Source organism: Brassica napus, chromosome C3 (assembly GCF_020379485.1).
Source record: "Brassica napus cultivar Da-Ae chromosome C3, Da-Ae, whole genome shotgun sequence".
Classification (NCBI taxonomy): domain Eukaryota; kingdom Viridiplantae; phylum Streptophyta; class Magnoliopsida; order Brassicales; family Brassicaceae; genus Brassica; species Brassica napus.
Genome location: NC_063446.1, coordinates 66,217,341 through 66,242,445, shown reverse-complemented (window position 1 = coordinate 66,242,445; position 25,105 = coordinate 66,217,341). Strand labels below are relative to the sequence as shown.

Here is a 25,105-nt window from a genome sequence, read left to right as displayed (position 1 = left end):
AAAAACCGAACGTTCTCTCGTTCCGTACCGTTTCCCGATCAAACAATACTTAACCAAGTTATTTTTGTCCAGAAGGGTAGCAGCTTAATGTATCTGCAACAACAACGATCAAGTAAGTATTAGACACAGATGGCCGTAACTGATATTTTAAATTAACTTTGGAGCAATGATATATTAATTATTAAATCTGTGAACAGCTTGAAAGAAACAAGGCATCCCAACAGTTCATCATGGATTGCTAGTAAGATGTAACATACAATGAGAAAGCTACTGATACTAGGAACAACATTTACGGGGAAAAATATAGCAAACAAATGGCAACGGTATTATATACTCAGATACACTTCCCACTAAAATTTTTCAGAGACACAGGGAAATTACAATACGAGTTTCACAATCAATGTGATAAGCACAAGAGATCCAAGCAAGTCATCAAGGGCATAAAAGCATAAAGTGGAGAGAGGCAAAGTTAGAGCAGCCCCATTAGAGGTTTTAGACAGGTTCATGGGCTCAGTTTCATAGGGCCGGACCATTGCAAATAAAGATTTAATGGGTTAATTCTCGCGACCCGCCCCTTACGAGTGACCCCGTCCGATACGGGTTCACACCACGTGTCGCCAAGTTATTGGAGACGCGGCGTCGACGTCACGCGGTGGAAAGGGGAGAGAGATTCATTTCTCTCATTTGTATCGAAAATCTAGGGTTTCTTCCTCGCGGCGATTTCGCGTGCGACGACGATCTCTCTCCCTTTTTCTCGACTTTTCTCCATCGATTCGACGAGTAATTATCTCCTCCACTAACAGAGGTGGGTCTCGACTGGATTCTCGTTTAGATTGATGTCGTTTTGGCTTTCGAAATCGACTTTGGGGAAATCTCACTTTTTTTTACGATTTAGGGTTCGAAATCGAGATGGGTTTTGATTTATTGTTGTATTACCTCGTCTAGGGGTTCGATTTATCGTTTTATGGTTCGATTCTCGCGGATTGGAAATCGAAAAGGGTTTATCGAGTTAGGGTTCAAAATCGAATTTGGGGGTTTCGATTAGTGGGTTTAGATCTTGTACTGGGTTCGATTCACGGTTCGATTGATAATATATTTTGGGGGTTTCGATTAGTTTTGACTCAATCGATTCGCTTAATCATTTTCATTTCTCTGTTTCAGATGGATCCCTCATATGAGAGAAGAGATACAAAGAGGAAGCAGGAGTACTTCGACCACCTGTACAACGTGGCCGATTTGGCATATGGGATGCCGACTAGATGTCCGTGTGGTGGTAGAATCATCGACGAGGTTCGGGTCAAGGAGGAGTACGACACTCGTCCCGGGAAGCGCTTCTTCAGCTGCATAAACTACGAGGTAACCCACATCATTCGCATTCCCTTCATTAATCTCACCTGTCTTATTATGTTGTTTAAATTTTATAGTTAAATATGTTGTCTGACTGATGTTTCTGTGGTTTAACCAAGGCTGATGGGTTGCATTACCGTCAGCCTTGGGTTATAGGTGTCCAGGAGGAGATGGTACGCCTGCGTAAGCGTGTGGAGGAGGCTGATGAGATGATCATATGTGTGCCCATACTCAGTAAACAGATTGAGAGTCTTGAGGTTTGTCAAGACTTTTTTTCAGTATATATTAGGAATTTAATCTTCTTAAAGTTAAGTTTTTATAAGTCAGTTACAAGTTTTCTTTATCACTTATGTAGGCACAGGTTAAGAGGCTCACATTGCTGCTTGATAAGCTCACCGGTGACGTCTATAACCTCACAGTCCAGGCGGCTGCTCTGGAGAAGGTCTGTTTCGACTGAAACAAAACAGGTAAACTTTCAAACTAAACTGAAGTAGAACTTAACTAGGAACTCGAGTAGGAACTGTTTCCGTGTAGAGTAGGAACTGTACTACTTTGCTTCCCCTGGTTGAACTGAGACTTAACTTCATTAAATATCTAGAGTAGGGAGTGTAGTAGTACTTCATTAAATATCTAGTACTAGTTTGCTTCCTCTGATTGGTTGCTGTGATGAATGTGCTTAAATTGCTGTGTCTTAAACCTGTTAGAGTTTTTAAAAATTGATTTGATGTGAAATGAATGTCTGTGTGAAGCTGAGGTCGCTTTGAAGGACAAACTTGTTTCTGAGATGCTTTAGGTTGTTTACTTGAAAATTTCTTGAATGCTTTAGCTGATTAACTGTTTGTTTGCTTCTTTACTTGCTTTGATAATCTTACAACTGCTTTTGTTGACTGGAAAGTTATATTCTTCTGTGTTATTTTGCAGGTGAAAGGATGTCCTGGCGTTGTCACGGGCGTATGGGAGATAAAGTCTGACGTTGATGGGTTATTGTAGGTGTCACGGGTATTGTAGTAGTAGTAGTACTTCATCTATCTTTTGGTTCACAGCAGGTCACGGGTTGTTGATGTAGTTGTAGTACTACATGTATCTTTTGGGTCGCAGCAGGTCACTGTTTGTACTAGACACTAGTGTAGTACTTGGTGTCACGGATTGTAATATGAAGTGTAGTATTTTGTTTGCCTCTACACTTCACGGGACTTGTAAAATTTTGTTATAAAAAGGACAAGTGTTTCATGTCTCTCATATATGTTCTCTTCTCTCTAACATTTGTTTATGTTCTCTTCTCTCAAATGCCAAAGCATAGTTCTCTTCTCTCTAACTACAAATCACAGTTCTCTCAGTCGATACCCCTCCATCTTGTTCTCTCAAACCAGCCGCCTCACTCTTGTTCTCTCAAACCAGCCAAACACTCACTCGCTCCCTCAATCTTGTTCTCTCAAACCAGCTGCCTCACTCTTGTTCTGTCAAACCAGCCAACCACTCACTGGCCGACTACAAAATCGAGTGACCAAGTAAAATCTCAAACTCTTAGTTTTGTTATCACCACATTATCGAGTGACAAGTTCCACATTATGACAAGTTCCACATTATGAGTTATCTATAGTCTTTAGTTTGACAAGTTCCACTATATGTTATAATTAAAAAGAAAATATTGAATACATTATGACAAGTTTGATCGGGTAGCATTGGATACAATATTGAAATCCAAACTTCCACTATATGTTATAATTAAAAAGAAAATATGATATTCCAAGAGATATTTAAAAAAAAAAATTAATGTTCCACATATATTGCAGATTTATGTTTCTAATAATTTTTTTTCAAAAAAAAAATAAATTTTATCTATTCGTTTTTTTCAGTTATGACATCCTCAGAGTCAGATGGCGTTGATGAAGCCTTTGAAGATATGTTTGACGAAGAATTTGATAATATCATCGACTCCCTAGTAGATGTTCAAACCAACAAGCCCAAAAAAGAGCTTATATTGAAAGAGATTGGGAACAAGGACACATTCATCTATGGAACGACTATTTCCACGAAAATCCCACTTACCCGCCGGTGATGTTTAGGCGGCATTTTCGAATGAACAAACCCTTGTTCCTCCGCATTGTTGATCGCCTTACTACTGAAGTTCCATACTTTCAGCAAAGAAGAAATGCTCATGGCAGGTACGGCCTATCTCCACTTCAAAAATGTACTGCAGCTATACGTATGCTCGCATATGGTCAATCTGGATATACGTATGACGAATATCTTCGACTTGGTGAAAGTACTGCACTTTTATGTTTAGAACATTGCACTAATGGGATAGTACAATTGTTTGGAGATGAGTATCTAAGAAGACCAACACCGGAAGATCTTCAACGATTACTCGACATTGGCGAGAAGCGCGGGTTTCCCGGGATGATAGGCAGCATTGATTGTATGCATTGGCAGTGGAAAAACTGTCCAACGGCTTGGAGAGGCCAGTACACCCGTGGTTCAGGAAAACCAACAATTGTCTTAGAGGCTGTGGCATCAGAAGATCTTTGGATATGGCACGCATTTTTCGGATTACCAGGTACCCTCAACGATATCAATGTTCTTGATCGGTCACCAGTTTTTGATGACATATTGCAAGGTCGAGCCCCTAAAGTTAAATTCAAGGTCAACAACCACACTTACCGTATGGCGTACTACCTTACTGACGGAATTTATCCGAATTGGTGAACATTTATCCAATCCATCCCACTTCCTCAAGGTCCTAAAGCTGAGCTATTTGCTCTACGTCAAGAATCCACCAGAAAAGATGTCGAACGTGCTTTCGGGGTATTGCAATCGAGGTTTGCAATAGTTAAAAACCCTGCTCTACTATGGGACAAGGAAAAGATAGGGAAAATTATGAGAACATGTGTCATATTGCACAATATGATAGTAGAGGACGAACGAGACGGATACAGTCTTACTGATACATCTGAGTTCGAGTCAGGAGAGTCAAGCAGAGGTTCGAAGGTCAAAAGGAGAGAAAGTTTGCATTCAGATAATATGCTAGGCATGCGCAATGAAGTTCGGGATTCAGGGAAACATGATAGGTTGAAAGTTGATTTAGTTGAAAATGTATGGCAAAAATTTAGTAATGAATAATCTTTGTATGTTCATCAATTATCAATGTAATGAATAAAAATTTATAAAAATTTATAAATTATTATTTTAATTCCTATGAACCCCTTCTTCGGGTTCACTAATGCAGAAGCACAATATCAAGAGGTTCATCACTATTCATGGTCCCACCATAAATATATTAAAAATTGGTATGAACCCCAAAGGGGGGCTCACCAATGTGGATGCTCTTAGTCTTAGGCCCAAGAGTTATGGGCAATGATACTAAATTGAAAAACAAGGGTTCAGAGAAAAATGAGCTCATTAAGAATATTAAACGTATAAAAAGCATTTTCAGGAAAATGACATCAAATAATCAGATGTAAACTTCTTATTCAGATTTTCAAAGAGAATATGAATACTAAGCATGCAAAGTTGTTCGCAACAACTCATCATGGAGCGCACATAGAAGACAATGGGAAAGCTTCAGATACAAGGCATATATAGCAAATAAGTTTAACAGTAGATAGCACGAATGCAGGCTAAAGTAAATGAAACTACAGTGGGAAAGCTTCAGATACAAGGCATGCATAGAAAATAAAATAAACAGTAGATAGCAAGAAGCAGGTTAAAGCAGATGAAAGCTCATCATGGAACGCACATAGAAGACTGTGGGGAAACTTCAGATACAACGCATACATAGCAAATAAGTTTAACAGTAGATAGCACGAATGCAGGCTAAAGCAGATGAAAGTACAGTGGAAAAGCTTCAGATACAAGGCATGCATAGCAAATAAATTAAACAGTAGATAGCAAGAAGCAGGTTAAAGCGGATGAAAGCTCATCATGGAGCGCACATAGAAGACAGTGGGAAAACTTCAGATACAAGGCATACATAGCAAATAAATTAAACAGTAGATACCAAGAATGCAGGTTAAAGCAGATGAAAGTACAGTGGGAAAGCTTCAGATACAAGGCATGCATAGCAAATAAGTTTAACAGTAGATAGCACGAATGCAGGCTAAAGCAGATGAAAGTACAGTGGGAAAGCTTCAGATACAAGGCATGCATAGCAAATAAAATAAATAGTAGATAGCAAGAAGCAGGTTAAAGCAGATGAAAGCTCATCATGGAGCGCACATAGAAGACAGTGGGAAAACTTCAGATACAAGGCATACATAGCAAATAAATTAAACAGTAGATAGCAAGAATGCAGGTTAAAGCAGATGAAAGTACAGTGGGAAAGCTTCAGATACAAGGCATGCATAGCAAATAAGTTTAACAGTAGATAGCACGAATGCAGGCTAAAGCAGATGAAAGTACAATGGGAAAGCTTCAGATACAAGGCATGCATAGCAAATAAAATAAACAGTAGATAGCAAGAAGCAGGTTAAAGCAGATGAAAGCTCATCATGGAGCGCACATAGAAGACAGTGGGAAAACTTCAGATACAAGGCATACATAGCAAATAAGTTAAACAGTAGATAGCAAGAATGCAGGTTAAAGCAGATGAAAGTACAGTGGGAAAGCTTCAGATACAAGGCATGCATAGCAAATAAGTTTAACAGTAGATAGCACGAATGCAGGCTAAAGTAGATGAAAGTACAGTGGGAAAGCTTCAGATACAAGGCATGCATAGCAAATAAAATAAACAGTAGATAGCAAGAAGCAGGTTAAAGCAGATGAAAGCTCATCATGGAGCGCACATAGAAGACAGTGGGAAAACTTCAGATAGAAGGCATACATAGCAAATAAATTAAACAGTAGATAGCAAGAATGCAAGTTAAAGCAGATGAAAGTACAGTGGGAAAGCTTCAGATACAAGGCATGCATAGCAAATAAGTTTAACAGTAGATAGCACGAATGCACGCTAAAGCAGATGAAAGTACAGTGGGAAAGCTTCAGATACAAGGCATACATAGCAAATAAGTTTAACAGTAGATAGCACGAATGCAGGCTAAAGCAGATGAAAGTACAGTGGGAAAGCTTCAGATACAAGGCATGCATAGCAAATAAAATAAACAGTAGATAGCAAGAAGCAGGTTAAAGCAGATGAAAGCTCATCATGGAGCGCACATAGAAGACAGTGGGAAACTTCAGATACAAGGCATACATAGCAAATAAATTAAACAGTAGATAGTAAGAATGCAGGTTAAAGCAGATGAAAGTACGTACCAGGTCAGCTCTTCTTTCCTCCAAGACTACGTCTTTTACAAGGGCATCAGGCGCTAAACCATACAGCATTGGATTAGGAACCATACGGATGTAGAGATAGGTATAGCCAAGCCAGTGGCAAGCCTCCTTAGCATTCTGAACAGTTCCGAGAACAATTTCAGCGTTAAGCTGATCAGCAAGTTTGGAAATGAACTAGCTCTCAATAGGTAGCTGCTCATTCATCAAAGACAGATAATACTGAAGCTCGATGTGGCCAGTGATGATTATACTCTCCTCACTCTGATCATACTGAGGTCTTCCAGCACGACCAAGCATCTGCATAACATCAAGCGGACTAAGTTCCATCCACGCCCCTTTCTCAGGATTATAGACCTCGGTTCCTTTGATTATAACAGTGTAAGCAGGTAAATTCACACCCCATGCAAGAGTTGCTGTGGAAACCAAAACTTGCAAATGCCCTTCACCAAAAAGCGCCTCAACTATCTCACGATCACCCCTTGCTAGCCCAGCATGATGAATAGCAAATCCGTAAGGCAGAAGTTTTCTCAGTTCACCATTCTTAATAAGTCCAATCTGACTCTGAAGAACTTCACGACTTGCACTGTCTTCTTTCATGAATTTGCTGAGTTTATCGTTCGCCATTGTGGTCTCCACTATTGCATGTGCAGTTTTTGCGGTTTCCTTCCTCGAATGAACAAAAATAAGAACCTGCTGCTTTCCAGCACCAGCCACTACTTTCTGATAACAGAGATCATTCATCAGCTGGAACCTCTGCAAAGGTTTTCTCACACTGATCCCAATATACTGCTGACGAAGAGGCACCGGTCTGTAGCTTCTGTCGAATTTAAACAACCCTTTCTTCAGATCAACCCGCAAAAATAACGCAACATCTTCGTAATTTGGCAGTGTAGCTGACAAACCCACCAAGCGAATATTCTCCTTCGTGGTTTCAATCTGCCTAAGAGTCCTAGCGACAATGCTTTCAAGCACAGGCCCTCGATTATCATGAAGAAGATGGATTTCATCGATTATAAGAAGTCTCACAAGCTGGGTATAAGTACGATCACCAGACTTCCTCGTGATGATATCCCACTTCTCTGGAGTGGTGACAATTATCTGGGTCTCCTCAATTTCTTTCCCACTAAGGGACTGATCCCCACTGAGTTCCCTCACAGTGACTCCATAATCCTTCAGCCGATTAGACAGGTTACTGACAACCTCAGCAACAAGCGCTTTCATGGGTGCAACATATACAACTTTGTAATTTCCATGGTTAAATGTTCCATCATCGTTCCTATTGCGCTTAATTTGCTGCACTATGGTGAGCATGGCAACATTGGCACTACAAGAAAACACCGGTATTCTGACGACAAATATCGTCGGTATGTCCTCGGAATAACGGTATTCCGAGGACATACCGACGAGAATGGTCGTCGGAAATTTCTCGTCGGAAAGTAAAATTTCTTCGGAATTTCCTCGACAAATTCCGAGGGAATACCGAGAATTAAAGATTCCGATAACATTCCGAAGAAACATTTCCTAGGACTGTTCGTCGGTATCTCCTAAGATATTTCCGATGGAACGGTCCTCGGAAACATTCCAAGAGAAAAGAGGTATCGGAATATTCCGACGAACCTCGGCCGTCGGAATATTCCGAGAAACCTTTGCCGTCGGAATATTCCGAGGAAGTGTATCCGTCGGGATATTCCGAGGAGATATGCCCGCGGAATAGTCCGAGGAAGTTGTCGTCAGAATATCCCGAGGGATACACTTCCTCGGAATATTCCCAAAAATAATTTTTTTTAAAAAATTAAAAATTTATTTTTTCAATTGAAATTCGAAAATATAAAATTAAAATTGAAATAGAAAACATATTAGATAATATTCAAAGTTGTACGTACCAAAATAAAACATTCAGAGTTTTTGAAAAAAAAAGAAAGAAACTACGGGAACTGCTCGTTCGGGTACATCCTCTTCATCATCTCCATCATTTGCTCGTTCTGCTTCCTCGTTGCCTCCCATCCCGCCTCTTGATCTGCCATCTTTTGCTCCAACGCAGCTATGCGGTCATCTTTGTCCTTCAACTGGTCCATAAGCACTTCTGGATCAACATAGGGCTGTGGTGCAGAAGGAGGAACCGACCGGGCTCGACGACCCAAACCGACCAAACGTCCCTTCTTTTTTGGAACCGACTGAAATAGAAAATAAACAAATTTAAATAATAGAAAAGATGATAAAATGAAAATAAAGAAATAAATGAATTGAACTTTTTTATAAAGAACATACCGATTCAACGATTTCGTTGATTCGAATCCGGGACAAGTTGGTCGAAGCCGTCGAAGTGGCGTCCAGGTCGGTTTGAAGCTGAGATAGACGGGTCTCTTCGTCTTCCTTTTGAGTTTCGATCAGCCTGAGCACATCCCTCACAACACTATCATCAATCTCCCCGGTGCGCTTGTTGGTATGCGCCGTCTTCATTAGGACGAAATCATCATCCGGCTCGCCATCATTTTCATTCGCCTTGAAAAAAAAAGTTAAACAAACATTAGAAATTAGAAGAAATGCATAAAAAATAAAATAAAAATACTTAAATAACTAAAAAAAAAAGATTGAACTTACCAAGCGATCCCCCAGAGTGGCTATAGTCTGGGCACCCAAATTGTACTTGTACATGCCCTTCCCGCCACGATCGCTCCTGCGGTTGGCGGAGTTGGTCACGGAGGTAGCTTTCGTCTCGTCCTTATCCCAATGCACACACAACTCCTCCCAGACCGTGTTGTTGATCGACTTCGGAACCTTTTAATAAAAAAATATAAAATAGTTTAATAAATCCAAAAATTGTTTAATAAATTCAAAAAATTGTTTAATAAATTAAAAAAAAACCTGGTTGATGAGCCACTTCTGCTTCCACTCGTAGATCTGCTTCCCATAGTTGTCCATAACTTTATGGACGAAGGCGTCACGGATAAAGTTCGTATGATCGGGATTCCAGGTGAACTCTTGCTGAAAAAAAAACACAATTTGTAGAAATTTTATATTAAAGATTAAAAATATAAGTAAAAAAATTAGAATACTTACCGCAAACTGACGAAACCACATCTCCTGGTCCTCAGCAGGGAAGTGAGTGAAAGTCGGATATCCCTTACTGAGGTTCGAGTACATCATATTGTTGATCCATGCGCTGATCCCGTTCCCGGATCGGTTGAACCTAATATACGAAACAAATTATTAATAATGAATCAAATTTTAATGAAAGGAAAAAAAAGACTTTTAATTACCATGTTTGACGTCGTCCCTTTGGACACGGAGTGAGATAGGGAAGATGCTTACGACCGGGCTGTTGAACCAACTGGGCAACAGTCATCACTCCCGGAATGACTAGAGGAGCGGGAGGGGGTGCAGCAGTGGGAGGGGGTGCAGCAACGGGAGGGGGTGCAACAGCGGGAGAAAAAACCGGAGCGGGAAATGAAGAATCCCGACAGTGGCTGCTCGACCCCCGAGAGTGGCTGGACGAACCCCGAGAGTGGCTGGACGAACCCTGAGAGTGGCTCCCCGTACCACTACGACCTCGTGGTGAGGCACGACGAGATCGAGACCGGGTCTGATCACCAGTAGACCTGTAAATTAAAGAAAACATATTTAAAAATAGTTTTAATAAATATATAAATTAAAAAAAAACATATTTAAAAATAGTTTTAATAAATATTAATTGAAAAACATATTTAAAAATAGTTTTTATAAATACAAAAAATAATAAAATAGTGTTTATAAATCAAAAAAATGTTTTATAAATACAAAATTAGTTTTAATAAATATAAATATTTTTATAAATATGAAATCATCTTTTATAAATCCAAAAATCGAATTTATACACAAAAACCGTTTTGTAAAATCCAAAATCGATTTTATAAATACAAAAATAATAAAAAATTTATAAAAAGTTATAAATCAATTCAACACAACAAATTATCCAACCAAATCACAATTCTAAACCTATTACACAACCAAATCACAATCCTAACCAATCACCCTAACAAAAATCTATCAAAAAACTTCTAAAATCATCAAATCTACATAAAAATATAACAAATAGAACCTAAGAGAGTGGGATAGGGTCCTTACATGATTTGTGTAGGAATAGAGAGGATTCGCCGGAGAGATCGTCGCGAGAGAAGGGGGAGATCGCCGGAAGAAGAGAGTGATCGCCGGAGGAAGAAGAGACAAATGGAGAAGAAGAAGTGTTTCGTCTTTATAAAACCTAGGGTCCGACGGAAACTATCCGTTGGAATTTCCTCGGTATTTTCAATTTCAATTTTCTCAAAATATTTGGCGGCTGGTTTGCCCGGTTAAATGAAAATATTCCGAGGAAATTCCGACGGACACTTAAATATCCATCGGAATTTCTTCGGTATGTTCATTAATTCGAGGAAAAAGAATATCCTATGCATGTATTTCTATTGGTTTATATTGTTCCTCGAAATTTCCTCGGACTATTCCGAGAAAATTCCGAGGAACACATGTTTGGAGTTTCAAAACATCAAATTTTTTTGCCCTATATCATTTCTTATACAAATGCAATGCATACCATTGAGGAATCTTTGTATAGATGATCATAAACTATGAAATAACAAAATTTCAAAATGAATTGTAAGTATTCCCTTTACCGTTCATTAAAGTGTATAAGTGTTTCTCTTATGCTGTGGGGATTCCGTTCATACAATCGGAAAAGTGTTTATTATAGGGTAAGGAACAAATTTTTGACTTCATAATCAGTCTAAGACACTTAATAAGGGTTATATAAGTGTTATTCGGTTTAAAAACCCTACTTCCTCGGAAAAGCCTTGGAATATTCCGAGGAAATTCCGAGGAACACTTGGATTTCCTCGGAATTTCCTCGGAATATTCCGAGGCTTTTCCGAGGAAACAGAAACCCTAAAAGAAAAGCCCTAAATCGTCGGAAAAGACTCGGACTATTCCGAGGAAATTCCGAGGAAATCCCTAAATCCTATTATCCCTCGGAATTTCCTCGGTATTCTTATATAAAAAAAAAAGGCGATGCTACTCTGTTTCCGAGTCATCATCACCAGATGAATCTGAATCTGGATCTTGGTGAAACTCTCCAATCTCTGGTTCATCTTCTACGTGAACGACATCTTCCTCTCCAAAGTCGGTTAAATCGACTACAAGGCCAACTGCAGCTAAATCTTCTGCTGCACTTAAGTTACCGGATGTACTTGGTTGTAGTGGGTCTTCCAGCTCAGAACTTCCCTGAACTCGGCCTCTCGGGTTCAGTGATGTAACAGCGACCCATGGATCATCTCTGTTCCTAACCCGGGGGTACTTGATATAACAAACCTGTAACATTTAAAAAATTATTTAATTTGTAAATAAGTGTTATTAATACACATGATGATGAATCATTATGAATAATTGATATATGTATATTTAATTACCTGATCGGCCTGAGAAGCAAGAATGAAAGGATCATAATATTGCAACTTTCGCCTCGAATGTACTGATGTAACACCAAATGTATCTGTTCTCACACCTCGATCTGGAGTGTTGTCGTACCAATCACAATAGAAAACAGTACAGCGCAATCCAACCATGGCCGGATACTTGATTTCCATAATCTCCCGTATGTTTCCGTAGTATACATCATCTCCAGATGCAGAACAAACGCCAGAATCATAAGTCGTATTCGAACTTCTCGTCTTTTGAGTTGTGAATGCATATCATCGAGTACAAAATCTCGGATATGACTTCACAACATACTTTGGTCCACGCACCATCTCGCGTATCTAATTGTCAAATGTTTCACCTCTGGTCATACCAGCAGACACCTATTAATAGCACATATATATGTTATATCAATATATGTGAACTAGTATAAATATGTGATAAATAATATTTTAATTTGTTTAAAGCACTCACATAAGTAAGCATCCATCCAGAAAATTCTCTCTGCTTCAGTTCTTCAAGTTCCTCCTCTGTGGCGTATCTATATTCGAACCGCTTTTCTGCCATGAAAATCATGTACATATGTTGACAATAATATAATTAATTAAGATTTAAATTTCAACTTGTTAAAATAAAAATTTGTAAGCTAATTTATTTACCTCTCATATTGAAGAACATCTTCGCAGTTGGTGAGCAAATATGTTTACAAATGAATGCGCTCATGCTCAGTAAGTCGACAGTCCTTTGGTTTTCCGCTAAGTCGTCCAACATCTGTGAAGATGTCTGGAACCGTAACATGATATGTTGCCCGTTCGCCTCTATCATCATGCCGAGCAGGTCTTCTGTTTTTGGTCTGCACTTCTGCTGGAAAGTAGAACTCGGCAAAGTTTGAAGTTTCTGAATTTATCATCTGTGCGATTATAGAACCTTCCACCCTACTATAATTTTTCACCATCTTCTTCAAATGGTACATATACCGCTCATACAAATACATCCATCTATACTGCACAAGACCACCAAGTTCCAATTCTCTTGCCAGGTGAATAACAAGATGCTCCATAACATTAAAAAATGATGGAGGAAATATCATCTCAAGGTTGCACTGAATCACGGCTATGTTAGTCTTCAAATTTTCAATACCTTCAAGAGTCACTGATCTCGTGCATAAATAGCGGAAGAAACCACTTATCCCTGCAATTGCTTCATGAACATTTCATGTTAATAGTTCCTTGAAGGCAAACGGAAGGAGGCGCTGCATCATTACATGGCAATCATGACTCTTCAAGCCGATAAACTTTCCTTCCTTTCTGTCGACACAGTTACACAAATTAGATACGTAACCGTCTGCAAATTCCACATCGCTTGAAATCCAATCAAAGAACGCATATTTTCCCTCTGCATCAACTCGGTATATGGGAAAAGGAGCCCTACCATTCTCATCAACATGAAGTTCTGAACGAGCACATATATCGACTAAATCCAGTCTTGACTTCAAATTATCCTTTGTTTTACCTTGAACGTTAAGGATCGTGTTCATGAGATTTTCAAAAAAGTTCTTCTATATGCATGACATCTAAATTATGCCTCAGCAGATGATCCTTCCAGTATGGCAGATCCCAGAAAATACTCTTTTTGTGCCAGTTATGTAGTTTTCCAACAGCATCTACCGGATAATGCACATATCCACCTTGGTCTTGCGTCCTTTCTGCACCAAAATCTTTTAGTTGTGTCGAAAAATCTGCCCCACAAATTTCCGGAGGTGGACTGTCAAACACCCTCTTGTTCTTCGTAAGCAAATTCCTACTTCTACGATATGGATGATCAGGTGGTAGGAATCTCCTGTGACAGTCAAACCAACACGTTGTCCTTCTGTATTTTAGTTGGAAAGCATCAGTGTTATCTTGACAATATGGACATGATAGTCTTTCATGCGTTGTCCATCCAGATAACATACCATATGCTGGAAAATCGCTTATTGTCCACATAAGTACTGCCCGCATTTGAAAGTTTTCTTTACATGAAACATCGTATGTTTCAGCACCTTGGGCCCATGGTTGTTGCAACTCATATATTAGTGGCTGAAGAAACACATCAAGTGATCTCTTAGGATACTCTGGTCCGGGAACGTGAATGGGGAGAAACAAAAACTGTCGTCGCAAGCACAAGTTTGGCGGTAAGTTGTATGGTGTAAGAATGACTGGCCATAGAGAATACTGTCTTCCACTCTTGCCAAACGGGCTGAAACCATCAGTACATAATCCAAAGTAGACATTTCTTCTCTCATACGCAAAGTCGGGATATTTTGATTGGAAATGCTTCCACGTTTTTGCATCTGAAGGATGTCTAATCTCACCATTTGTTGAATGCTCCGCATGCCATCTCATTGGTTGCGCTGTGCGTTCAGACTGATACAACCTCTGCAACCTTTCCGTCAAAGGCAAATACCACATCCTTTTAAATGGCACTGGAACTCTTCCACTCGTATCTTTATAACGAGCCTTTCCACAAAATTTGCATGTAACCCGCTGTTCATCCGCCCTCCAATAAATCATGCAGTTATCGCTGCATACATCTATTACATGATACGATAAACCAAGACCAGCTACCAGTTTCTGAACCTCGTAGTATGAACCAGGGGCTACATTATCCTCAGGTAGAATACCTTTTACAAAATCAGCAATCGCATCCACACAGTCTTCAGCCAAATTATAATCTGTTGTAATGCCCATCAGTCTTGTTGCAGATGATAAAGCTGAAAGACCATCTCTGCAACCTTCGTACAAGGGTTGCTTTCCAGCATCCAACATATCATAAAATCTCATAGCTTCTGCATTGGGTAAATCTTCCCCTCTAAAATGATCATTTACCATCTGCTCAGTACCTACACCATAATCTACATCCATTCTAATTGGTTCTTCTAACCTAACCGCAGGCTGAGGTTCGCTAGTACTACCATATTCATAATCAGTTTCTCCATGATGATACCAAATTTTGTAACTTCGTGTAAACTCATTCAAATATAGATGAGTCCAAACATCACACTCTTTAATAATCTTTCTATTTTTACAATTAGAGCAAGGACATCTTAACATACCCGTTTCTGCTTCCGGTTGTCGTTGAACTAACCCCATGAATTCGGTTATACCTCGTTGGTATTCTTCCGTAAGCAATCTCGTGTTCGGATCCAAATGAGGTCGATCGATCTAAGAACGATAATAATTTGAAGAAGACATGCTTTTTTCAATCAAATTCGTGTGTAAATATAGTATGTGAGAGGATGAAGAAATGGAGTGAATGAGGAGGTTGGGGGGGGGGGTGCGGGTATTTATAGATGAAATGCTGCCGACAGTACCGAGGAAATTCCAACGGAATCCCGATGGCAACGGTTCTTTCCTCGAAATTTCCTCGGAATTTTTAAAATCTCCCAACGGCTCTCTAACGGCTATAATATATCCTCGGATATTCGTCGGTGTTTTCCGAGGAATATGATTTCCTCGGTATTTCATCGGTATATTCCGAGGAAATTCGTCGGAATATTCCGAGGATCTCATTTTCCGTCAGAATGTCCGTCAGAATTACGATGTTTTCTTGTAGTGTGGTTTTCCCAGCACCAGTTGGAGCACAAAGAAGTATGTTATCTGCCTTAAACAGGGCAGTCTCATACACTTTGCTCTGAACCCTGTTCAACTGTTGCATTCCCTTAAAAGCCGGTTGAGCCCAATCTGGCATCTCAGCAATCTTCACAAGCTTCTCACTGACATCCACCTTTTTAGAAACCGCTGGCACATGAACTTCTTCATATCCCTTGTCGTGAGTTCTGTAGGAGCCAGATGGAAGGTCACACTTCTTATTCGCCATCAGGAGACCACCTTGGTCAAAATACAAGCTTTCCAGGTCCAGCATGTGACGCTGGCTCTGTTGACATGAAGCAGAATTAAGCTGCTAGACTTGAGAATTAAGCTGTCAGACTTGAAAATACTTATAAAGTTTTATAAGGCTTTATAAGGATCACCAGATTTGAGTAAAGCACACCAGACTTGAGTTTAGAATCAGAAGACCAGACTTGAGAAGCAAAGAAGAAGAAGAAGAGAGAAGGAGACCGTTGAAGATATTTTAAACAATAAATATTTTATTGTATTGTGTACTGAGGCAACTTGTATTTTTTAAATATTTGTATCCAGATCCACAATTAAAATTAAGGGAATAGAGTTTCTCCGAAATCTACTTTCTCTCTCTCTTTGTTCTTCAATGTTCTTCATCTAAGTCTCTTTATCCTCACATTCTTCCAGACCCTTCAACCAACCACTCTCTAAAGTGATTTGAGTTCCCTTTTTATAAAACGTGTCATGTAATATATTAGCCCAGTAAAATTGCATGTGAGTTTAGTATAGATAAAAACACACAGGAGTATATTGTGTTTTTGAGAGGTTTACAAAGGAGAAGACATGTCAATTAGTTTCTTGCAAATTGTCTTTCTATATGGAACATCTGTATAACCCATGAAACCATGCAAATGAGTATTATATTGAGAAATATGTAAATTAGTATATAGTGTGAAAAAATTTATGTAGAGTCTGGATGAAAAGTTCTCTACACGTGACATGTCAGTTATTTATTCTCAAATCGTTGTGAAACTGCCACGTGACGAACATAGTGTGAACACATTATGTCAAATGTTTCCTTTTTAATATATAGAGATATCATATAGGTGAAATCTTCGTGACCGTAGAGTGAAAAAAAAGGGATATACTTTAGGAAAATTAGGTACAATATACAAAAAAAAACACGAAATTCACTAACTAGCCAAAATCATCCCTTCTCTCCTTATTTCTCTTCTATCTCTCTCTGCCTTCCTACTAAAAAACCAATTTCCCATTATTTTTTGGTTATTTCACAATTAATCCTTATACTTTGCTCCTCGATTTAAGGATCTGGTTCAATTAAAATGCGGTTTGGTTCAACTGTAATTTGGTTTTAATTTATTTCCGGTTCAAAATTATTTTATGATTTTTTTTTTCTTTTTCGGTTTTTGGCCCTGTGGGTTCTTCTACTGGCTGGAACATTCTCTATTGATTCCTCCTATGGGATTTGAAATTTGGTTTTGCTCGTTTGCTGATGATCTTGGTTTATCTGGACTGCGCCCTTGACCAAATTTTCTAGTGAGCTTCTGGTTTAGACATGCGGACATCAGGACATGTTGATAACTTAATTATCACATTTGGTTTAATATAAAGCCGATTGAAATACATGGTTATGTTTTCTTGTTTCACATTTTTTTTTTGGGTTCAACTACCCATATTTTGTTTCCATGTTGTTTGTACCAGCTGGTCGCTAGAAGATTTTCCATGTCAAGCGCCATGCATTCTTAAATTCAATAGCCTTTGCTCTAGTGAATGTTGTGCCCTCACATTCTTCCTTGAGATAATTTGACGGACCTTCCCTTGTAAAATCACACGACATGTTTCTCCATGTTGTTTCATGTGTAGATTAGCCTAAGAGTTGTTAATCTCAACGGATCAGAACTTGGGCTAGTTCTTTGATAAAGTTTGCGTACATTTCCATTGATTGATTACACAAACGAACTAGTGATTGCTAACCCACTCGAGATTCTCCTCAAGTCGAAAGACTCGGTCCAAAAACTCTAACGACATCTATTTATAGTCAACTCAAGAGCTAACTAACTTTATTAACCAATGAACAAGCTTCATTTGTCCAGCTCAGCATTCCAATGCACGTATTTAGCTTTTCTCTTCTGTTTCTTTAGCTTTATTCCTCTGAAACTGATAAAGCTTATCATTCTTCTAATACTAATCGGTTTTCTTCTCTTTCTACTTGGTGAACTGCCACATATCAGTTAGTCCCACCTAAACTTTGTATCTGTTGAAATCCTCTTTTTGTCACTTGGAAGTTTGTTCTACCGCAATCATGTCCGAGCCTTACACACATAACATACATCTGGAGTTTACAAGCCCGTGAGTATGAACATTAATTGAATTGCTATTACTGTAGTGTACCAACCAGCTTATAATTTGTGGTATCGACTATTATAATATTTATTATTCAGACAAAACATGATATGTAGGCCAGCCAAAAATATATTAAAGAAACTTTTTATTATATATAACCAGAGATGAGTCTTGACACTTTCTTATTTTTACAAAACATTAAAATTTTAAAAAACTCCCACAACAAAATAAAATTACAGTCAACTTCCTCAGAAGCAAACTTTTTCCTTCTTACTTCGGTTTACTTAAGCTGTGTAGAGGTTAGGATCAGACAACCTCGGAACAGGAATAGCCACAAGTGGACTCTTCAACTTAAGAACAAGCCCAAACTTCTCCTCAACTTCAAACTTCTGTCCTTTAGGAGCCACCCAATCAAAAGAGTGAAGCAGCGACGCAATGTTGAACAGAACAAGCCTCTCAGCCATGTTAATCGCCGCGCAAATCCTCCTACCTGATCCAAAAGGCAAGTACTTGAAGTCACCACCGTTGAAGTCAAGCGAGTTCTCAAGAAACCTCTCAGGTTTAAACTCATTTGGCTCATCCCAGTGTTTAGGATCTCTATGAATGGCCCACACGTTGATGAAGATCTTTGAGCCTTTAGGCACGGTGTACCCCGCAACCACCGAGGTCTCACTGTTGCGATGAGGGACAAGAAGAGGAAGCGTTGGGTGTAGCCTAAGAGTCTCTTTCATAACAGCTTGTAAGTAAGGGAGTTTAGGCAAGTGTGACTCTTCAACTATACTGTCTTTGCCGACAACTTGATCAAGTTCTTGTCGGATTTTCTTGAAAACTTCTGGTCTACTCACGATCTCAGCCATTGCAAACTCCGACGCGTTGACTGACGTGTCAACACCACCAAGAACCATGTCCATAAGCAAAGACTTGACGTGAGTCAACGAGAGAGGAGCTTTCTCGTCCTCGTCTTTAACCCTAATCAAGTATTGCAAGAAATCTTCTTCTTCTTCCGTTTTTTTTCCGACCATCTTGACATGACTCTCCATAACACGATCAAACAAAAGATCTAGCTTCTTGACGTGGACTTTCATCTGCTTAACAAGTCCCTGGAAATCGAATCTTGCGAACCAAGGAAAGAAGTCAGAGTAGTTTTGTATTCCTTCTATGTCGGAGATGTCGGAGATTAGGGTTTTGAGCTCGTTTCCTAAGCTTGTTCTCTCTTCACCTTCAACAGTCGCTCCCCACATCATTCTCGTCACGACATTGAAGATAGAAAGAAAGATCTGCTCTCCAAGATTCACCGGAGCTCCGTCGTGAGCCATTTCAGACATGTGGACAACGGTTTGTCGTGTCTCTTCCCTGCGAGTGGAGTAAGAAGCTTCAAGAGTCGGTGTAGTGAACATCTTCATGACGCAAAGCTTACGCAGTCTCCTCCAGTGAGTGCCGTAAGGAGACCAGAGGATGTCTTCTCCACCGTACGTGTTGATCTTGCCCACTTCAGGGAGGTCGTGGTTGGCAAAAGTGATGTCGTGTGTCTTGAGAACCTCGCGAGCCATGTCTGGGGAAGAGATGACGATAGCTAGTTTGGAACCCAGGTGGATCTTCATGAGAGGGCCGTGTTTTTGAGTTAGGGCTTGGAACTGCGTGTGGAGGATGTCTGAGTTTAGGAACGGGAGGTTTCCGACTATGGGAAGTGGCCAAGGTCCCGGAGGCAACGGTGGACCGTTTCTTGATTTGGATTTTCCTTGAATCCAGAAGTAGCAGATGACGGCGAGGAGAGCAGCCGCGGCCAGCATGACGGAGCTGTATGGATCCTCTGTGTTGAGGATCTTGGAGAGAGTGAAGTTGGAAGACATAGCATCCATTTTTGGATCCTTTGTGTCCAAGTTCTTTAAAGAAAGAGGTTTTGTGTTGTGTGGTGGTGAAGATAGAAGAAGGGAGTGTGGAGATTTATACTGTAGGTTTTAGGGAGAATGATTGTATCATTTATTTTATATATATTATATTAGAAAATCAACTTGTGTGAAATTTCTAAGGTTCCTTCATATTCAAAACTCAAAAAGTGAAAGATTTGAGACGGCGTTGAAATTGGTTAGGTACACCATTTACAAGTATATTTTCTTAAAATATGCAGAAGAGTAACACTACACAACTCTATCTTATAAATCTAAAAAAGTAGACAAAAACAAAATATTGCATCATCAGAACTCAGAAGGGAGGGAGGCTCTCAAAAATTAATAATAGTGGAGCTAAAAATATGAATATATCTTTATATTTAAGTTCTTACAATAACGCAATGATATTTTGTTATTAATATTATATAAAATTAAATAAGTGAGACAAGAAACTGCAACGCCAATCTTGACTCAGTCGCCTCCAGTGTTGAAGTCCCATTCAATAAATCAAAGAGATGAATGAGACGACAAAAGTAATTTAATGGTATGAATCTGTACGCAGCCGCGAAAATAGTATACTAACACATCACTCCACTTGTGAATATTCAACGCCTTATATAGTTTATCAATTATCTTTTAATCAATAGTAGTAATAGGTTGAATTTGACTATTTGATTGCGTTTTCGCTGATTTTATTATGTTTGCCAGAAGATATTTTGTAAAATGCATTAAAAGGAAAAGACAAGACTTTTCAATACTTTGAACTCCTTTGTCACAATTTTATTTTCATTTCTCACGACATTACCCTCAGCTAATTGGTTGCTGGGCTTTTGAAGTGATCTGAATGTAGAAATCCTCCGTTACAACAAAATACCCATTCGACCGTCAAAACCTAGAAAATGCAATATATATCAAGAAACACACCGTGTACCACAGTGAAATCTCAAAAACATATTTTATCAAACAAAAACCACCATTGTTTCTAACTTCAACAGTGGTTTACAATGTTAATGCCTTAGACAAGAGTCACAAGACTATCCAAAACACACATAATGCCTAAGATCCAGTAAGTAAGAAGGCTTTACAAGATCTTTTGCGATATCATTAGCAAGAGTAAAGATCCAAGGTGAAAAAGGTTCATAGGATACTAGAGTTCAATCAATTTCTGAGTTATAGACAACCCCTTCACTGAGTTGCGTTGCGCAATACAAATTCTCATATTATGATCACGTTAGAGAAAGTTCCTAAAACTTATTGATGATTCAGAGATATGATTATTTTGAGAAATTATTATTAAGCCCAATAGATCATTACCCGATAAGCCTCTGAAGAAGACGTACGCTTGTCTTCTTTCTCTGTTCTTCTTTTCCCATTGACTGAGTTTGTTACCGTTGTTTGAACCGAGACTGTCGATAAACTAGTAAAGAGAAAAGGACAAGTTTTCGTCGGTGGGTCAAGACAAAAACGTATTTTATTAGATCAATGAGTCGAAACGGAGTTACAAAAGGGGAAAATAGAGTGATCGGAATTAGTCCGGCGAAAGCTAGTTCGTCGAACCGTACAAGTCGGCGAGATGATAAGATATGAAACCCTAGATCTAGCCGAAAATGAGTGTAGTAATTTGCGGATCCCCTCATCGTTGCCTCTTCTCCTCTTTTTATAGACGGTCTCCGGTTGACCTAATTCGCTTTGACGGGCCTTCTCGACGATTGGACCGAGATTTCGGGCCGCTGAACCGAGTCGTCAAGCCGATGACTTACGGTCATTCGCTCTGTCGGCTAAAAGTAGTCTGAAGTCGAGCCGACTACTGGTTCGTGAGTCGACGAGCCGAGCTAACCTGTTTTGATTATGTGTCAGGACAATTATCATGTGGGCCTTTTGGGAGGGTCAGACCCATACCCAACAGTAAGTCCCCCCAGTTCGCTGGTGAGTAGCGTAGCCGACTCAGTGAATTTGGAAATAGGGTTTACAAGATAATTGTTCTGGACTCGCGATCCGCTCGACTCCTCGACTACACGGACGACTCGCTTGCTTGTGACTCGCGGTTTCATTGGATTGGTTTGAACTGGCGGTTTCCTTTGGCTTTGGTTGCGATCGCTGGATTTGGTCTAAAACGGTTCCGGTTTACCTCGAGAAGTCAAACCGTCGCGAGACACGGTGAACTTCACGCGCCTAAATGGGCCTACATAGTCCCATCTAGGTGTAATGATGACGCCTCGGGGTGCGCAGTCTCTCCTTTTAAATACCCCTCTCACCTCTCATTTTCTTCATTCCTCATCGAACCCACATGTACTTTCTCTCTCTTTCTTTCTGCTACTCTCTCCAGCTTCTTAGTCCTTAGATTTCCTGAATGTCGTCGGGCGGTAGGCTTTCCAGAGAACAGAAAGGGAAGACAGTGGCGAGGGGGTCTGAATCGAGTCCTCAGCGAGTCATCGAGTCGAATTCTTCTTCTGATTTCGAGACGATTCATCGCGATGCCATGATGGACACAGCGAACATGGACACGCCCCAGCGGGTCCTTGTCGCTGATGCGGCGCGTCAACTTCGCGGGTAGAGGGAGACGGCCGCGTTAATTGCGATATACGGTGAGCGAGTGAGGGAGAAATTTCTCTTCCCGACTTTGTCCCATGTTGCTATCACCATGGGAACATCTTCGAGGACCTTCCGGCGTTAGCGACGGAGCTGATGTGTTCCTCTGTCGTGGAGGGACAAGCATGGGAGAACGTCGAGTAGACTCGTTCAACCCCTAGCAATGTGAAGATGCTGCTGAGAGCGTGTGGAGGAGTCGGGGTTACTTTCTGATTCCGACGAAGACTCAGAGACCGTGGTCTCCTCCGGTGGGTTTTCAATGCGTGTACGAGTCCTATCAGAACGAGACCAGACTTTGGTTTCCGATTCCTAGACTCGTCACGTCCTATGCGAGACGTCGTGATGCGGCGATAAGCCAATTCCTAAACGGTTCGTTCCGTCTCTCGGTAGCGTTAGCGGCAGAGATTGATGTGTCGATGAGCGTGCGAACTTTCGAGGAGCTGACATATCCTAAGTCGATGGGAGACGGACTGTATTCGATCCAGATGAGGCCTAACTACAACGTGATCGTCGACCATCCCAACAGGACGAACAACTAACAGCGCTTCTATTTCTATGTTAAATCGGACAATTTCGCCTTCGAGGAGCCGCCCGGAGACTCCTTTCGGTTTTTATGGAGTCATGGAATTGGTAGAATGTTGTTGATAGTTTGCCGTCGGTTCTTATGTTCCCTCCTGATGGTTTTGTGTTTGATTGTAGTTTAACATCCGGATACATCCACCTATCCTGAGGATTTTGTAGCTAGCGCTCGAGCTGTCGCATCACTTGCTCAAGTAAGTTGGAAGGATATTACTGTCGAGAGGATCCGACGAGTCGTTGATAGAATTTCGAGAAGTAAGTTTCCTTAGTGTGTTTCTACACTCATTTCTTGCTCTGTGTCCGTTTGTGAGGAAGCTTTTCAGACTTCGACTCATCGATTTTTCGCAGGGGACTGGAGATCTGATCTTCCTCCGTTAATTACTGGGAACAAACGGCGGTTCTCTATTTTCACTCGTGCGGAGCAAAAGGCGATCAACGCGGCTAGGGAGATGAAAGAGCTTCCAGATCTAAGTGCACTAATCAAGAAGAAGTTGGGCGGGGTGAAGAAGACATCCTCCGCGACTCCTGGTGAGGCAGATGCTTCTGCGACTCCTGGCGAGACGACTTCTTCTGGGCCTCTTTCTCTTGTAATCTCACCAGCACTGACCGCAGATCCGGTTAACGTTGAATCTTCGAGGGAAGAACTTGCGCAAGAGTCTTCTGGTCAAGGGATCACTGAGCCGTCGGCGACTGGCGGCAATAAGAAGAAGAGGTTTGCTCCCAGTTTGTCTGCTTCTGTTAAGGCTCGTGCTGGGTCTGAACCTGATGAGCCTCCAATGAAGAGGAAGAAGAAAGAAAAGAAGAAGAAGAAGAGGACCGTTGGAGAGCGATCGGAGCCCGGCGAAGATTCGGGAGGCTGAGAGCTCGTTGCTTTCGATAGCTCTAACCGTGACGTCGCGGCTCGAACTAGCGCTGAGTTGGACGAGTCTCCGAACTTTCCGTTGGAGAGAAAGAAGCAATCATCTCGTGAGGGAAGCGTGCCTGCTTCCGTCAAGAAATCTCCTCCCGCGGCGCCTTCGGCGGTCAGGCGTAGCGGCTCGTCCTCGAAGGGGGGTCCGGTCAAGTCCCCGGATCACGTGGAGTTTAAGTGCGATGGCGACACGCCGCTCGCTTACGCTCCGAAGGAATGTGCTGAATTAGTTCGGCAAATCTGGGGTGGCGCAAAAGACATGCCGCCGGTTAAATACTTCATCTTCAAAGACGCCTATGTCGATGCAGCGAGGACTAAGGTTCTGGTAAGGATTGCTTTCCTCGTCTTGCCTCTTCTCTTTTTGTTTCTAGTTTTAACCTTTTCTTTCGTTTGTACAGAGTGACGGGAGTGTGAATTTCGTGGTAGAGATGTACGACACGGCTCTCAAGGAAACTATTTCCAAGCTGAAGCAAGCCAACAAGCTCGTGCAAGTGATTTTAAGGCGACAATCGATAAGGCTGCAGCGGAGCAGAGTCGGCTACTTGAAGCGAAGATGGCTCAAAAGGAGAAGTTTAAGGAGAAGTTCGGGGAGCTGAAGGACAAGTTCAAGACCGCCGGTGAGAAGATTAGGGGCCTCGAATGGGAGAAAGCCACTCTGGAGCAAGAGAAAGCTGCTTAGGAGAGCAAGAAGGTTACCACGGCTTTAAGGCATCTGAAGGAAATCAACCGGCTTCGGGACTCTCGTAGCTACGAGGTGACGAAAGAGCGAGTCCGCGTTCAAACGGCCATGATCGCAAAATGCAACCAGCGTTTCACTAAGATCCAAGATCTCGAGAGACGTCGCGTCGACTTTGAGACAGCGAGGTCCCTGCAGAGCCAGGCTTTCGGGACGAAGAGATGCCTCGAAGCGTTCAAGGAGAGTGGGATCAATATCCCGCAAGAGACGATCGACTTATTCGCCGAACAGGAGAAATTTTTTGAAGAATAGGCCAATAGTTTGACCGTAGGCGGGATCCCGGAAGAGCTTCTCTGCCTATCTCCTCTTCACCTCCCGTCTTCTTTTCTTAACGAGAACGTCTCAGCGACGATTGATCCATATGGGTCGAACGTGAATC

The 25,105-nt window shown here is 40.8% G+C and overlaps 1 protein-coding gene across 1 annotated transcript; it reads right to left on the bottom strand.

Moving 5' to 3' along the window:
* Positions 1 to 18,151: 18,151 nt before the first annotated feature.
* Positions 18,152 to 20,297, bottom strand: LOC111204744 (flavonoid 3'-monooxygenase CYP75B137). Its single transcript, XM_022700116.2, has one exon. It carries the CDS (start codon positions 19,880 to 19,882, stop codon positions 18,308 to 18,310), a length of 1,575 nt encoding a protein of 524 aa, XP_022555837.2. The 5' UTR covers positions 19,883 to 20,297; the 3' UTR covers positions 18,152 to 18,307.
* Between the last annotated feature and the right edge of the window lie 4,808 nt (positions 20,298 to 25,105).

Excerpts from the sequence above, each read along its gene's own strand:
- LOC111204744 (XM_022700116.2), bottom strand. The coding sequence starts at position 19,882 with ATGGATGCTATGTCTTCCAACTTCACTCTCTCCAAGATCCTCAACACA.